General features: G+C 46.1%; 1 protein-coding gene across 2 annotated transcripts in view; it reads left to right on the top strand.

Moving 5' to 3' along the window:
• The first annotated feature begins 1,550 nt into the window (after positions 1 to 1,550).
• Mocos (molybdenum cofactor sulfurase) overlaps positions 1,551 to 15,847 on the top strand; it is a 47,548-nt gene continuing 33,251 nt past the window's right edge. Inside the window, exons 1-5 of one of the 2 annotated variants that reach the window (XM_070029312.1) lie at positions 1,551 to 1,731; positions 6,671 to 6,760; positions 9,927 to 9,993; positions 11,028 to 11,666; positions 14,998 to 15,074. In XM_070029312.1, the coding sequence (XP_069885413.1) occupies positions 1,590 to 1,731; positions 6,671 to 6,760; positions 9,927 to 9,993; positions 11,028 to 11,666; positions 14,998 to 15,074 (1,015 nt within the window). In that variant the 5' untranslated portion in view covers positions 1,551 to 1,589. Of the gene's footprint in view, positions 1,732 to 2,898; positions 3,035 to 6,670; positions 6,761 to 9,926; positions 9,994 to 11,027; positions 11,667 to 14,997; positions 15,075 to 15,847 lie in introns of those variants that run through there. The other variant, XM_070029313.1, reaches the window with a different exon arrangement.

Below are 15,847 nucleotides of genomic sequence, written 5' to 3'. Positions count from 1 at the left end.
GCACGTTCAGTGCTATTCCTTCGAACTAGCCTCTTAGTCCCAGATACTGTCAAGGTGTCATTCTTTGGCTCTCTTTTATCTGTGGCATGAGGTACAACCCTTTAAAGCCACTCACTGTGGTTTTCTCTAGCCACTTCCCTCTTTCCTGAGTTTCTGAGGTGCCCTCTCCACAGCCCTCCAAATGACTCCAACCCCAGATGCTCTGTCCTGGGTCTGAATCTCCATGTAGATATCTCCATGTATTGGGGCTGGAGGAGTGGCTCAAGAGGTAGAGCACCTGTCTGAGTTCAAATCTTTCAGTGCAAAATGTCCAGATGGGAGCTTCATAATAGTCTCCCTCCATACACAGGGTCCTCCCCGTACTACTCAAGTCTCCCAGTCGCAGCACCCTGAGCCAATCCTTCAGAACCTCCATTGTGCTTGAATCATTTCTGTATGGCTGGGTCTCAGCTGTACCTCGCCAGGACTTGTAGCCATCGCTGACAGGCAGGCAGCCGTGAGGAGATGGCTGTCAAGCGGGCCGCCTCCCTGGGTGTCCCGGGTCCTGGCCACCGCGCAGGCTGTGGGATTGGGGCGTGGCGCACTTTCTACTCTGCCACCAGGGCCCACTCCTGAGCTCCAGGCTTGGGTCCTCTGCCAAGCCTGCAACCGAACTCCGCCCTCCCATCTGATCTCCCTCCTCCTGGTTCGGCGCTGCTGCCTTCCCAAATTCGGTTCCTCATCCAGTGCCTCGTTTGGGTTCGTCTTACCTGGTCTCCAGCCACACCGTTCTGCGCACCTGGTATCCCGAACCTGGGATCGCGCTTGAGCTACTTACCCCCACTTTCCTGCCCCTGCCACCTCCCAGCCCCTGTATTTCCCACCTGTGGGTTCGCCAGGCCGCGGTGCTTGAGGACCCGCACCGGGGGAAGCAGTCGCTCCGACCCGGTCGCCCTAAGTGCAGGCTGGAGAGCAGAGCAGAGTCGGTGGCACCCTAGCTTAGCGATTCCAACCTTGATCACCCTCGAGAACCTTCTAGGCACTCCACTCCTTTTCCTTGTCTTCCCTTGGTTCAGCTGCATTCTTGGCAACACCAAGTACACGCCCCACCGGGGCGCAGCCTGCGGGCAAAAGTCCCGCCCGCCCTCCCCAGCCAGGTCCCTTCCGGGGGTGCCGGGAGAACCCCAGGGTTTTGAATGCCCAGCAGGATCGGGCACGTCATTGCGTCTCCAACCTGCCTTCCCAGGGACACCCATACAACTTGGAGAACTTTGCAACTTTGCATAGCAGGTGTCTTGGTGGGCGGGGTGCAGCGCTGAGGGCTCCATTTGGGAGGTTTCTTTTTTTATTTTCTAAGACAACAAAATCGGACGCTCGTTGCCCTTGTCCCCAGGTGGGAGGAAGTCGGACCGAAGTGAAACTCGGTGAGGCAGAGCACCGCTGCAGGCCCGGGCGAGCCAGTCCTCCAGGCGCCGCCCCTCGGCCCTCGACCCGAGTCCCCGGGCCGCCTGCCTCGGGGGCGCGGTCGGGGCGGAGTCGCCTCTCGCCCGCCCAGCGCGCTTCTCGGGCAGGCCGGGCCCGGACTGCGCGGCGGCCGGCGATCTCGGACCATGGCTGGCCCCGCGGCAGATCCCGAGGCCCAGCTGCTGTCTTTCCAGCGGTTCCGAGCCTTGAGCAAGCCGCGCCTCGCCTACGGCTACGGCTCGCGCAGCCTGAGCCAGCTGCGGGAGAGGGAGTTCGGTCGGCTGGCGGGTGAGACGGGCCGGCGGGGACGCGCGTGGAGGTGGGTGGGTGGGGGGTTATGGAACCCACGTGGAAGCGGCTCTGTCTCCTATGGGAGGCATTTTAACTGGAGAGAATGGGAGGGATGTGTCCATAAGGCGGATTCATGGCTGTGGGTGCCCGAGGTCCCACTTGTAGTCCCAGGCCACTCGCTTAGTGCTCCTTGAGTTTGGGAGTGGGTCGGGAGCGAAGTGGCCGTTCCTTCTCACCTTGGCACTCCTGCTACGGTCAGGGCCTAGGATTCCTCGCCCTCCCCCCAACCCCCCATCTGCTGCGCTGCGATCCCGGACTCTAAAGGCCCCGAAGCAGCCAGTTACGAAATTCAGGATGTTGCGCGTTCGCTCCGATCGCTGCCCCAAAGGGCCGGAGTGGTGGTGCGAGGCGGCCCGCGCGCAGCGCTGGGACTCCGAGGCTGGACTGTCCGACAGGGGCCGGGCAAAGGATGCACTTGGATTCCCTTGGGATGGCCCACTTGGAACTTCTGCATTGGAAGCCACATTTTCTTTTTTTAAGTTCTTTCCCAGAACAACATGCCCGAGGCTCTTCTAGGTAGCGACTGGAGAAACTAGCGAGCTGTGCCATTTGCGTTCTGAGTGGCAGAACCTGCTGCCTGAATTGCCAATCAAGCTCGATTTGCCCGTGGCCCGACGCCAGCCCACGGCTTCAGGTTCAGGACTCGGCCTTGGTCTAGGGACCTTGAACTGGAGGGATTTCACTGAGCCGCAGAACCGCTTGGTGGTGACCAGACGTGGGGGGGGGGGGCGGCGGGGAGGGGCCGCCATGGCTTAGGGAGCCTGGGTTTCTTTCTTCCAGTCGAATAGGGGACCGCTCACCTGTCAACGGGGCTGCGGCCCTTTCCTGGTGCTGTGAATGCTATTTTGTGTGTGCGCTTTGAGGGTTTTGGGTCTCTCATCTATAGGTAGCGGGAGTCAGGAGGGATCGCCCCCTGGATCTGTACCTGCCTCATTATCACCACCCCATTCTTCCAGGTAGCAGTCGGATGGGGACAGCCCTTCTACATTCTCTCTTTTTCTCCTTTTCTAACCACGCAGAAAAGGAGTCTGATACTGAACTCACACAGGTGCCGAGGGAGGGAGGGAGAGAGGGAGGGAGGGAGGGGGAGGGGAGAGGGAATCTCACTTTCTTTTTCTGGGAGCAAATCCCAGAGCCTGTTTTATTCACTAGGTGATTATTTCAGCACCACACCTCCCTCCCTAATCTCTTAAATCCACTCCAGCTGGCTTCCTCCATCCCGTTTGGCTGAAAAGTAAAGGTGTGTTCTGGGTCCCTCCCCGTTCCAGTTCCAGTCTTTCCCTTGGAGGACAGAACTTGTTCTCTCAAGTGCAACTGAAAAATGAAGATGTGGCAGCCAGGACCCCAGAGTGGTCTTCCGAGCCCTTTAACATCTGTGCTTGTGGTAGTGGTGCGTGTCCTTTATTGAGTGCAGTCCTCTGCAATGTGGAAATTGTCATTGTTAAGAAGACAGTGTTTCCCCTACTGAGCTGCATATTCAAAGCAAGTCTTATCAGAATACCAGCTACTCTTTACCCTACTGGAAGTTATTATTTTTTGTGTGTGCATGTGTGTATGTGTGCATTCATATATTGGTGCTAGGGCTTGAAATCAGGGCCTGGGCTCTGTCCCTGAGCTTCTTTGCTCATGGCTAGCTCTCTACCACTTGAGCCACAGCTTCACATCCAGCTTTTTGGTGGTTAATTGGAGACTAGCAGCTCGTTGACTTTACTGCTTGGATTGGCTTCCAACCCTGATCCTCAGATTGCAGCCTCCTGAGTAGTTAGGACTATAGGTGGGAATCACTGGCACACAGCTGAAACAAATTTTATAAATTTATTTAAGATATATGACTATGAAAATGTTTAAAGAAACAAACGTGTGGCTGTACAAGTTCCTAATACTTGAAGAGGCTAAGGCAGGAAGATCATGAGTTCAAAGCCAACTTAGGCTACATAGAGTATGCCTCAAAATCAAAACCAAACCAAAGCAAACAACAAAAAAGGAACAGAAAACTAATGTTAGTATAAGAGGAAAAAAGAACAAGTGTTTTTGAAAGTATTTTATATGTTTTATCTAACACAATATAGCATAATACATATTAATATATCCATTTTAAGCTAAAATCATGCCCACTTTAATGAGTTATTGTTTAAATACTTATTGATCTAATTTAGGATGTAGACACTTTGCCCTGCCTATTTAGAAGTCATTCCAACTACCTTTTTGCTGAAATTAATCCTAAAATTCATATAGAAATATAAAGAAGCAGAATGGCTTAAGCAGTCTTGAGAAAGAACTACATTGGAAGATGAACACTTCTGGGCTTCAGAACTTACTACAAAATTAGATTCATCAAGACAGTGAGGTATTGGCATGCAAACAATACTAAAGATAGCTGAATTATAAGTCCAGAGATAAACCCATACATACATATTAATACATACATATTAAAAAAATCAACTCAATGTTGATAAAAGACAATATTATTATTTTTTCTTAGGGAAAAAATAATAAGTCATCAGGTTCTTGCTTAGGCAATTATTTCTTATGACACCAAAAAATTCAAGTGACAATGACAATGACAAGAGAAACACTGAATATCAAAATAAAAAACACCTGATGGTGCATGCCTGTAATCCTAGCTACTCAGGTGGCTGAGATCTGAGGATCACAGTTTGAAACCAGCATGGGTAGAAAAGTCTTATCGACTCTTACCTCCAATTTGCCAGCAAAAAGCCAGAAGTAGAGCTGTGGCTCAAATGGTAGAACACCAACATTGGGAGGAAAAAGCCAAGCAAGAGTGCCAGGGTATGGTATTTTCACAATTAAATTTAAAAAAAAAGAAAGAAAAAAGAAAAAAGAAAAGAAAAGAAAAAAAAACAGAAAAAAAGAAAGAAAATAAATAAATAAATATAGGAGATGCATGCCACAGTTTAAAAAAAAAAAAAAAGGTGCCAGGGCCTGGAGTTCAAGCCCTGGTATAAAACACAGAAAAAAAAAAGCAAAAAAGGAAAGGTACAAAACACAAGTTCACATGAGAATTTGTACACTAATATTTATAATAGCATTGTATTAGACAAATAGAAGATACATGTTCATAAGCGGATAAACAAAATGTTGTGTACTCACACTTTCAGCCATAAAGAAGAGTGAAGTTTGATACCTTTGCTATTATGTGAGTACATTAAAAAAATATGCCAAATAAAAGGAGGTGGATCTGGGGCTGGGAAGGTGGCTCAGTGGTAGAGTGCTTGCCTTGCAATGCATGAGGCCCTGGGTTCGATTCCTCAGCACCACATAAGCAAAAAAAAAAAAAAAAAAAAAAAAAAGGAGGTGGATCTAAAAAGTCACAAATTGCATGCTGCCATTTATGTGGAATGTACAGAATAAGAAAGTCTATTGGACATAAAGTTAGATTAGTGATTTCCCTTGGGGGCTGGGGTGGATGTGATAGGTAATGGGAATGGAGATCAATGTAAATGTTCTAAAATTAGATACTGCTGATGGTTGGGTAATGCCATAAACATATTCAACCCCACTGAATGGTATACTGTGAAGAAGGATTTTTTTGGTATATGAATTATATCTCAATAAAACTGCTCCTAGCAAATAAACCATCCTACAAAAATGCAAAAAAATTATTAGGTGAATAAAAGAATAAACGTGTGGTTCACATTGTGTGTGCTTCATCTCAGAGTTTATTCCATGTCAGCACTTATAGAGTACTAGATGAGTGGCCAGCAGTTCTTTATTTTAAATCTGTATTGTTGGATGCTGAAGCTACTTTCACCATTTGTTATTATAGATAATGTTGCTTTGAATACTGTTCTATGCAGGTCACTTTATGAAAGTGTGGAATTTATAAGATAAATACCTAGAAAAGAAATGGCTAGTCAAAGAATATGTACTTTTAAGTGGCCCTGATATTGACAATTGGTTATTATATAAATAAGTGTTACCAGTTTACCCATTACCAGCCATGTGCCAATAGCTTGTTGCCCTGCCTGACACCCCTACATTTAGTATTTGCTAATCTGGTTAGCTGCTAGATTGCTTTTATTTCTCCAGAGGAGAGCCTGGGAGGGCTGTTCACCCTCATCGCTGAGGCTCTGGCAGCTGCTGTAGGATTGAGGGCTGTGGAGCAGTGTGGGAAGAGCAGAACCAGGGCTCAGCCTGTTGCAAGACACTCAACTTCCCGAAGAGGGCATGAGTCATGGTGGGAAATGGCTGCATCTTTATTAATCATGATGTCTGCTGGGCAACTCCTTTGTGTGGGATGCAGATCCTGGTTCCTAAGAGAGCTGGCTAATAAGGAAGGTGCTTTCAGAGTAAAGGTCATAAAACAAGCTGGGTGCTGGTGGTCACACCTGTAATCCCAGTTAGGAGTCTAAGGTCTGAGGATCGTGGTTCAAAGCCAGCCTAGCAGGAAAGTCCATGAGACTCATCTCCAGTTAACCACCAGAAAATCAGAAGTGGAGTTATGGCTCAAAGTGGTAGAGTACTAGCCTTGAGGAAAAAAGCTCAGGGACAGCACTCAGTCTCTGAGTTCAAGCTCCATGACCACCACCACCAACAAAAAGTCATAGAACAGTGGAGGTGTAGGACCAGGCCTATACCTGCATTAAGAAGGACATATCTGGAGGCAGGATGCCAGCAGCCTGGTGTAATGTTGAATCTCTCTGAATAGGCACTGGTCTGGATCAGACAAACCAGATCTAGATGAAATGACCGGACAACTTATGAAAAGCATCCTGCTACTTTATTTATTGTTATTTCTCTTCTGGATATTTGTCTTATAAATATCTACACTTTTGTAAAGTGACCCGCATACGAGGATATCCAAGGTAACATTGTCTATTATGTACAATGTATATTTATTGTTGTTGTTTTTCAGGAACTGTTTACCTTGATCATGCCGGAGCCACTTTGTTCCCCCAGAGCCAGCTCACAAGCTTCACTAAGGATCTCATGGAAAATGTTTATGGTAAATAAAGCTCACCCACACTAATTTTAGCCACCTATATGCAGTTGATACATCTGTATTTAATTGTTTTGGATTAACTAATAGAAGCCAGGCTGGAAATGGTGGCACACATGGGTAATCCCAGCACTTGAGACTGAGGCAGGAGGATTGCAAATTCTAGGCCATCCTGGGTTACATAGTAAGACTCTTTGTATCAACAAACAAACAAACAAAATGAACAAGAAAGTTAAAAAAATCTTGGAGGAGACCATACTGATCATGAGTCAGGCAAGCACCCAGTGTTATTTTCAGTCACAATCATATACGATGCAAAGTTCTGGCTCAGGGACATACGAGTCACTTCCAGCAGAAGGTATCATGTCATGAAGGGCATAAGAGACTGCAAATGCAGTCTTTGATGGTTGTGACTATATAGTGAAGCTGCTGTGTGATAAGATGCTGCTGTTCATTCATCCACCCACCCACCCAGCCATTCCACAAACGTTTATTGGGTCTCATGGTGTGTGCAGCTTGGCAATGTAGTGAACAAAATAAGCACAGTCTCTTCCTTCATAGAGACTTTGATCTAGTCTTGGAAGATCTTAAGTGATCTCCAAATAAACTCTTCGAAGAACTGTGAGCAAAGGTGCTTGGTATCAGGGAATCTATATTTGTAGTGTCAGTGGGGTGACAGTTCATATCAAGGAATTGTTTTTTGGGATATAGATGGGAAGTAGGAGGGTGAGACACAACTTACTGGAGCAAGAGGAGGAGAAAGCCTTTGGGCAGTGTCCACAATATGAGCCAAGGCCCAACAGAGGGTTCAGGATCATAGGAGGGGAGGAGAATGACAAAGGGGCAGTGTGCAGGTGGTTTATGTAAAAAGAAGTCAAAACAAAATGGCCCTGCTTGTGTGAATGCACACATGTAGTCCTGCCCTGGAGATGTGGGTGTCTAGCCCCTGAAGCAAGGCCTTTCCAGAAATCTGGGTGACTGTCTGAGAACTGAGCATTGAGGGAGAATTAACACAGGGAAGGGTGAAAGAGGGACAGCCTTAGTCTTGAGGGCCAGTGGGATTTATGCATGCCCCCTTCATGACTTCATGTCTGGGAGGAGGAGGTTGGTGTGTTTCGGCAGGGCAATGTCAGCAGTGGGGAAGGGAAGGGCAGGGTAGCAGACAGGGACTAATTACATAATTGTTCATGGCTCTATCTCATGGCTGGAGGAGTTTGTGTCCTTGGTTCTTAGAGGTAGTGGATAGAGCCTCTGGACACTAGTTAGGGAATTTGTGAAAAGGCTTTTGGGTTATCCTAGCTCTTCTGAGATGCCTTCATACTTTTTTGTGTGCTAGTACTTGTACTTGTGCTCAAGGCTTGTGTACTGTTCCTTAGCTTTTTTTCCCCTCAAGGCCGGCACTCTACCACTTAAACCACAGCTCCACTTCCAGCTTTTTTCTGGGTAACTGGAGAAAAGAGTCTCATGGACTTTTCTGCCCCAGATGGCTTTGAACTACAATACTCAGATCTCAGCTACTCTCCTGAGTAGCTAGGATTATAGGCATGAACCACAGGCACTTGGGTATCTGTGTGTGTGTGTGTGTGTGTGTGTGTGTGTGTGTGTGTGTGTGTGTGTGTCAGTTCTTAAGGCTTGAATTCAGCCTTGTATTCTCACTGCAGCTTGTTTGCTCACAGCTGGCACTTCAGCAAGGCCTCCAGCTTCACCTATTTTATGTATACGGTTGGATAATTTTGACACTTTCTCTGGATGATGCAATGGTCACTATGAATTAGTTGGAACATTCTATCCCTCATTGAGATCCCCTACTCTCATTTATGGTTTATTCCTATTGCCTTTATCCTGTACCATCAGTGTGTCCACATGATTGCCTTGCTGCTTGCTGGACATTTCATGTAAATGACATCATGCAACATGTGACCTCTGTGACCAGAGACTTTCACTTAGTATGATTTTTTTTGGTGTGTGTGTTGGGGGTAGAGTGGGGGAGAGCAACACTTGGGGGTAGGAAGGAACTCATGGCCTTTATATTTGCTAGTTTTACCACTTAAACCATGTCTTCCAACCCTTTTTGCTTTATTTTTCAAATATGATTTTGAGCTTTTTGTCTGGTGCCAGTTTTAGACCAGGATCCTTCTGCCTTTACCTCCTATATGGCTGGGATTATATATGTATACAACCATACCTAGCCTTTTTCTTTGAGAAAGGGTAAGTCTTCTCTTCTCTTCTCTTCTCTTCTCTTCTCTTCTCTTCTCTTCTCTTCTCTTCTCTTCTCTTCTCTTCTCTTCTCTTCTCTTCTCTCCTCTCCTCTCCTCTCCTCTCCTCTCCTCTCCTCTCCTCTCCTCTCCTCTCCTCTCCTCTCCTCTCCTCTCCTCTTCTCTCCCCTCCCCTCCCCTCCTCTTCCCTCCCCTTCTCTTCTCTTCTCTTCTCTTCTCTTCTCTTCTCTTCTCTTCTCTTCTCTTCTCTTCTCTTCTCTTCTCTTCTCCTGTCTTCCTTTCTTTGTTCCTTTGTTCATTCATTCCTTCTTTTTGCTCAGAGCGGATGGTTTTGAAACATCATCATTCCATTTCTGCTTCCTGCACAGCTGGAATTATAGACTTGAGCCATCATTTACCACACCCAACATGTTTTAGACACTCATTCATGATATAGCCAGTATTTGTTTGTTGCCAAACATTTTTCCATTATGTGGATATAGTATACTTAACTGTTTACCAAATAATATTAATGGGCTTTTATGTGTTTCTAGAATTTGGCATCATAAATATAGCTATTATGACCATTTGTGTGCAAGTCTTTGTTCAGACTTGAGGTAGATATCTAAGAGTGGAATTTTGGGGTCATGTGATAGATTTATTTATTTCTGGTGCTGGAGTTGAAATCAGGTCCTTGTCCTCTTGCTTGACATTTTTCTCATGGCTAGTGCTCTATCACTTGAGACACACTGTACTTCTGGCTTTTTGCTGGTTATTTAGAGGTAAGAGTCTCATGTATTTGTCCACTTGGGTTAGTCTTCGACCAAGATTCTCAAATCTCAGACTCCTAAGTAACTACAATTATAGGCATGAGCTACTAGCACCTGGCCTTATGTTTAGCTTTTTGAGAAGTCACTGAACGAGCACCAAAGGACAGACTACAGCATGACTAAGGCTTTGTCTTTATAACTCCCCAGGGAACCCTCACAGTCAGAACATCACCAGCAAGCTGACCTATGACACTGTGGAGCAGGTGCGCTACAGGTGAGTGACAGGGACACTTGCCTGAGCTGGTCACCTGGGCGGATAGAATTCCTTTATAGCGCAAAGGTGGTGAGTGTGTGTCAGCTCAAAAGCCCCACGTGCGCCAGAGGACAGGGAGGTGAAAGTGAAAGATGGGGCAGATAGGAAGCACCAGTTCTGAGCAGGTGTCACTGACAAGGAGTGAGCCAGGTTCTGAGGTCTTGTTTTCAGAAAGAAGACAAACCTTGCCACCTTGATTTTCCTTCCCACAAGGTGTGTTAACAGTCATTTTGTTTTATCCACATTCTCCCTCCTCCCCCTCTTTTTATAGCATTTGAATCTTATAAAGCCCCTTATCTTTTTCTGTAACAACTGGAAATGATTGTGGGAAATGATTTCCTGATGCTGTCCAAAGTATCCTGAACCAATATGGTTTAGAATTATTTCACTTTTGAACATGGTGCAGTTTTACGACCAGGTTTAAAAACAATGTAAAACAGGGAGAGAACTTAAAAATCCAAATGGAACTGGGGAGGAAGCACCCAGGAAAAGGTGGTGTTAACTGAGACTCAGGCCCCTGAAGCTTTTGTCATGTCTGATCAGAGATGGAAGCTGGAAGGTGAGGTGACTATGCCTATTTGGAACCCATTGCTTCCCAGCACTTCTTCTAGCCCTACCCTAACTTCATGGTTACAGTGAAGCTTATCTGGATGGTTTTGAGCCATTAAGGTAGAGATATAGCTAGCCACAAGTAGATCATGTCTCTAATCCTAGCTATTCAAAAGGCTGGGATCTGGAAAATTGCAGTTTGAAGCTATCCCAGGTAGAAAAGTCTGAGAGCTCCCATTTCCAAAATAGCCAGCAAAAAAAACGGACTGGAAATGTGACTGAAATGGTAGAGCACTGTCTGTGAGCAAAAGAGCTGAACAAGAGCATGAAACCTTGAGTCCCTTCCCCTAAGAAAAGGTACAGATGCCCTATGTAATAAAACTAGCAACATCAGTTCAGGACTGGAGTTGAGAGGCAGGCCTGGGTGACACTGCACTTCTTTGCAGGATCCTAGCGCATTTCCACACCACCCTGGATGACTACAGCGTGATCTTCACCTCCGGGAGCACGGCTGCCCTCAAGCTGGTGGCAGAGTCCTTTCCCTGGGTTTCTTGCCCAGGGAGCAGCGGGAGTAGGTTCTGCTATCTCACAGACAATCATACCTCAGTGGTGGGTATGAGGAAGATACTTGCAGCCAGGGGCATCACTTCTACTCCGGTCAGGCCAGAGGACCTGTGCTTGGTGGAGGAAAGAGACGAAATGGGCAGCCACCTCAGCTGTCAGCCCTCACATCTCTTCTGTTACCCAGCTCAGAGTAACTTTTCAGGATCCAAATACCCACTGTCCTGGATACAGGACATCAAATGTGGGCGGATGAGTCCTGTGAACTTGCCTGGGAAGTGGTTCGTGCTGTTGGATGCAGCCTCTTATGCGAGCACCTCACCTTTGGACCTGTCCACTCACCAGGCAGACTTTGTTCCTATCTCCTTTTATAAGATCTTTGGGTTTCCTACTGGCCTGGGTGCTCTGCTGGTCAATAATCGTGTGGCTCCTCTACTGAAGAAAGGCTACTTTGGAGGAGGAACCGCCGCTGCCTACCTTGCAGGATCAGATTTCTATGTGCCAAGGTCATCAGTGTCTGAAAGGTAATCATGACATTTCAGTGGCTGGTGTCGTTCCCAAAGGCAGATCTGTCATAAAGCCTATGGGATTGTGTAAGGGACAGCAGTTGAACACTGCTGGTGGGGTCAGGCTGACAACAGGACGATTGAATGCTAGTTACTACAGGCAACTCAGTGGACTCTGCCCTCAAGTGTTGGCTTCTGCTGAAGGGTAAAGGAGCAGGCTTTCAGATAAGAGTTGCAAGAATGAGCGGTGAAAGGTCTGTTCAAATGTTTTTTTAAAATTTCATGCAATTGTTTCTAACATATTTATAAGATTATTTCTATGTTGCTTTGTATGTCCCTCCCCCACAGTATAACCGCTGCTTTCACTGTATTTGATATTGGTATAATTTGTGGAGGGGAAGGGCAAAAACAAATTGTTTAACTAGGGATACAGGTAGACCCATTGCAACAATGAGATGTACAAGTCCTTATGTTGAAAAATGAACTTTACAACTTTGGTGGGGTGGGGAGGATCGGGTGGGGGGAAGTAGAGGAAGTATGGGAAGGGATAGGAAGGGGAAACAAAGAGGAGGCAACAAGGCTTGATAAGAAATGAACTGGTTATCTTGTCCATGTAATTGTATCTCCTCTGTATGGTATTTTCACAATTAAAAAAAATTAAAAAAAAAAGTCTGTAGAGATGTAAGGAGGGTAGGCAGCACCTTTTGGTTTCACACTATTGAGCATGGTGGTGCAAGCCTGTAATCCCAGCTACTCAGTAGGCAGATGTAGGAAGATCAGAGTCTAAGGCAGGGCAAAATCAATGCAATACCCTATCTGAAAAGCAAGCTAAAAGCCAAAAGTACTGTGTGATGGAAAGTGTGATATTGATCGAACTGAATTGTACACATAAACTGAACATGTTGAATCCCCTTTGTACAGCTATTTAAAGGCTGTCTTTGTGTTTTAAGTAAAAGTACAGAGAGTATGACTTAAGTGATAAAATGTTTCCTTACCAAATCGAGGTTCTTGAGTTCAATACCTAGTACTACAAAACCAAACCAAACCAAACCAAACCAAGAAAGGTAACAGTGATCAACAGTGATTTTAAAAGATGATGCTCTTTGGAGTGTGCACCTAACTGTCATAAGACCTGTGGGGGTAGTACCATGATCAGCCTCTCAGTCCAAGCTGTTATCTTGGAAGCCAGAGGCCAGGCTGCTCCTCATCCTCATAGACCTTCACTGGCTTGCTGGCTCATACAGATTCCTCAGGCTACAGCCTGTAGTGAGGGCTCCACGTGAAACTTTCAAATGGTGAGGTTGGGACCCATAAGGCCAAGTAGATGAGAGGTAAAAATGGCACTGAGCTGGAGTTCTGCTGGTCCCTCCAGAGTGGATCCCATGGGGTTAGGCTGGGGCATTCACCACCATGATGGTGCTTAAGATAGCTTAGATCCTGCACAGATCCAGACACAGACTCAGGGTCATGTAGACTGAGATGTGCTCTGGAGGCAGTGAGGTTCTGAAGCTGGACTACTGAGGCATGAATCCCCTCTACCACACAGCTGGGGAACATGTGGCTTGATCTTTCTGCACCTCATGCTTATTCTATAAAGGGACAGTGGGAACACCATCCTTGTGGTTAGTGCTAATGCAGGCAAAGCACCAGTTCAGAGGGGTCATTGATCTGTGCTATGAAGTCATTTGAAGCTTTTTCTTGCCAGTATGGAGTTTGAACTGAGGCCCTCACATTTGCTAGGTAGGCACTCTACCACTTGATCTATGCTTCTGCCTCTTTGTAGCTGTAATTATTTTTCCTTAGTTATTAGTCATATGTTTTTGCATATAGCCAGCTTCAGATCTCAAGTCTCCTATTTACAGCCTCCAGTTTAGCTGGGATCATAGACATGTAACACACTGCTTGGCTTATTGAGTGAGACAGAGTTTTGTTAACTTTTGACCCAGGCTGGCCTTGAACCACAAGTCCTCTGTTCTCTGCCTCTGGAGTACCTGGCATTGCACATAAGTTACCTCACTGGGCACTGACTTCTCTTTCATTTAAGACTTCTCATGCTGGGCACCGGTGGCTCACACCTGTAATCCTAGCTACTCAGCAGGCTGAGATCTGAGGATCACGGTTCAAAGCCAGCCTGGGCAGGAAAGTCTGTGAAACTCTTATCTCCAGTAAACACTCAGAAAACCAGAATTGGTGCTATAGCTCAACTGGTAGAGTGTTAGCCTTGAGCTGAAGAGCTGAGGGACAGCGCCCAGGCCCAGAGTTCAATCCCTACGACCGACAAAAAAAAAAAAAAAGACTTCAAACATTCAAACACAGTAATGTTAATATAAAACATTTTGAATCCTAAGTGTAATAATTTGCTGTATAGCAAAAAACAAGTGAGAAAAAGTGACAGGCACAGCAAAGAACGAATGGCAGAACAAAGAGACACAAATTTACTTTGACTACCAAGAGTGCCCAAAGTCCAGAGAAAGTGGGCAGCTCATTGGGGGTCAGAGCCAGCTGGGCTGGCTTAGATCTCTCCTTTGATTTGGGTAGAATACTTTATCGCATGCACCACACCAAGACACTCAGAAAGCAGAACATATTTATCTACCAGTATAAACCTAACTTCTTTCGTACAGACTCCAGGACTAGAATTCAAAGATATGTCATTCAATCCCAGTGCTTATTGAACTTGGACCTGGACTTTGTTCCTAACCTGCATTTCATCATTCAATGATGGAATTCAATGAAATATAAACCTCTTTGGAAGTAAACTAATCTCCCCTTTTATTCTGAGCAAGACTCTATTAATTATTAATAGACTTTTGATCAAGTAAATTGTCATTATCTGTTAATAATGCTTGGTTTTATTATTACTGGTGATTGATTAGCCATTGGTCCATTATGGATTCTGAATGTCTATTGTTATTTTGGTAAGAAAAGAAACACTTCAATAACAGCTTGCCTAAGGGGGCTGTTGGTCCCCATCCTTTGCCTGGATGCATACAGAAATCACATCTCTGTCACACTCCTGCAGACGGTCCTTCCCCAAGGGCCACAGGGGTCACATCACACTGTGTCACTTCCCTGTGTAGAACCCTTTAGCCACCTCTGCTTCTGACTGTCTCCTGTTCCTGTCTCCTAGTTCACTGTGGACCAGTCTGACTATTGTAAGAGGCATCTGGACAGGACTTAGTGTGCAAAGTCTCTTTCCTGAGGAGAGGATGGTATTTCATAAAGCAGCCAAGGGAAACTATTCATAGATCAGTACTCAGTTTACAATGAAATGTGCATTGCATACCACCAAACTCATGTGAGTTAAGTGGCAGCAGCCTAACCTTGTTTCTGCACTTCATGTTTATAGGTTTGAAGACGGAACCATCTCGTTCCTTGATGTGGTAGCATTAAAACATGGATTTGACATCCTAGAGCACCTTACAGGTCAGTGCACAGTTGTGTCCATGTGGGATTAGCTCTACCTCTTGTTACCCATGTTGTCTTAGAGGGAGGTCTGGCCCAGTGAGGTTCCAATGAAGGAGGCAATGTGTTTGCACAGAGATGCTGGCTGCTGAATGCAGTTAAATCTGACTTTGGTGGGGAGGAGGGATGGAGAGTGGGGGGTGAGGACATGTATTGGGGGTTTCTTTGCTTTGCCAGGTGAACGACTGTAACAGATGGGACAATTTTGATCCAGAGATAAACAGTTAGCACAGCATGGAGGCACTGTCCTTGGTGTCTGGTCTGGGAACGGTTACAAATCCCGAGATAACTCAGCTCTGGCGGGGCCCTCTCTACAGCCCCATGGGAGAGCTGATGACAAGTCTAATACTTCCCATGACAGAGCAGCTGCTCAGAGAGGTTAAATGCTTTCCCAGGCCAGCAAACTACTAACAGGGAGGTAGGATTTAAATCCAGGCCAAACAAAAGCCTGACTCCAAACTTGCAACTACTGTGTCTGGTGTCCATCTTTCATGCTGCCTGGCTTCTTTCCTGACAAGTGCTTGGGTTGTAGGCAGGTGTAGGGGACATTGAGCAGAGGCTGACACACAGATGACACTTCCCACATTAAGGGGATGGATACAAGTATGTGACTGGAAGAACCTGTGTCTAGTGAGCCTGGCATAGGCCACAGTACTGTGTTTTGGGGGGTTTGTTCAAGATGGAGTTTTTAGAACCAGAATGGGATTGGAATGTGGCTTATCTGTTAAGGCCAC

Source organism: Dipodomys merriami, unplaced genomic scaffold (assembly GCF_024711535.1).
Source record: "Dipodomys merriami isolate MVZ:Mamm:240054 unplaced genomic scaffold, mDipMer1.0.p SCAF_2, whole genome shotgun sequence".
NCBI classification, from domain to species: domain Eukaryota; kingdom Metazoa; phylum Chordata; class Mammalia; order Rodentia; family Heteromyidae; genus Dipodomys; species Dipodomys merriami.
This window is presented reverse-complemented; position numbering and strand designations above follow the sequence as displayed.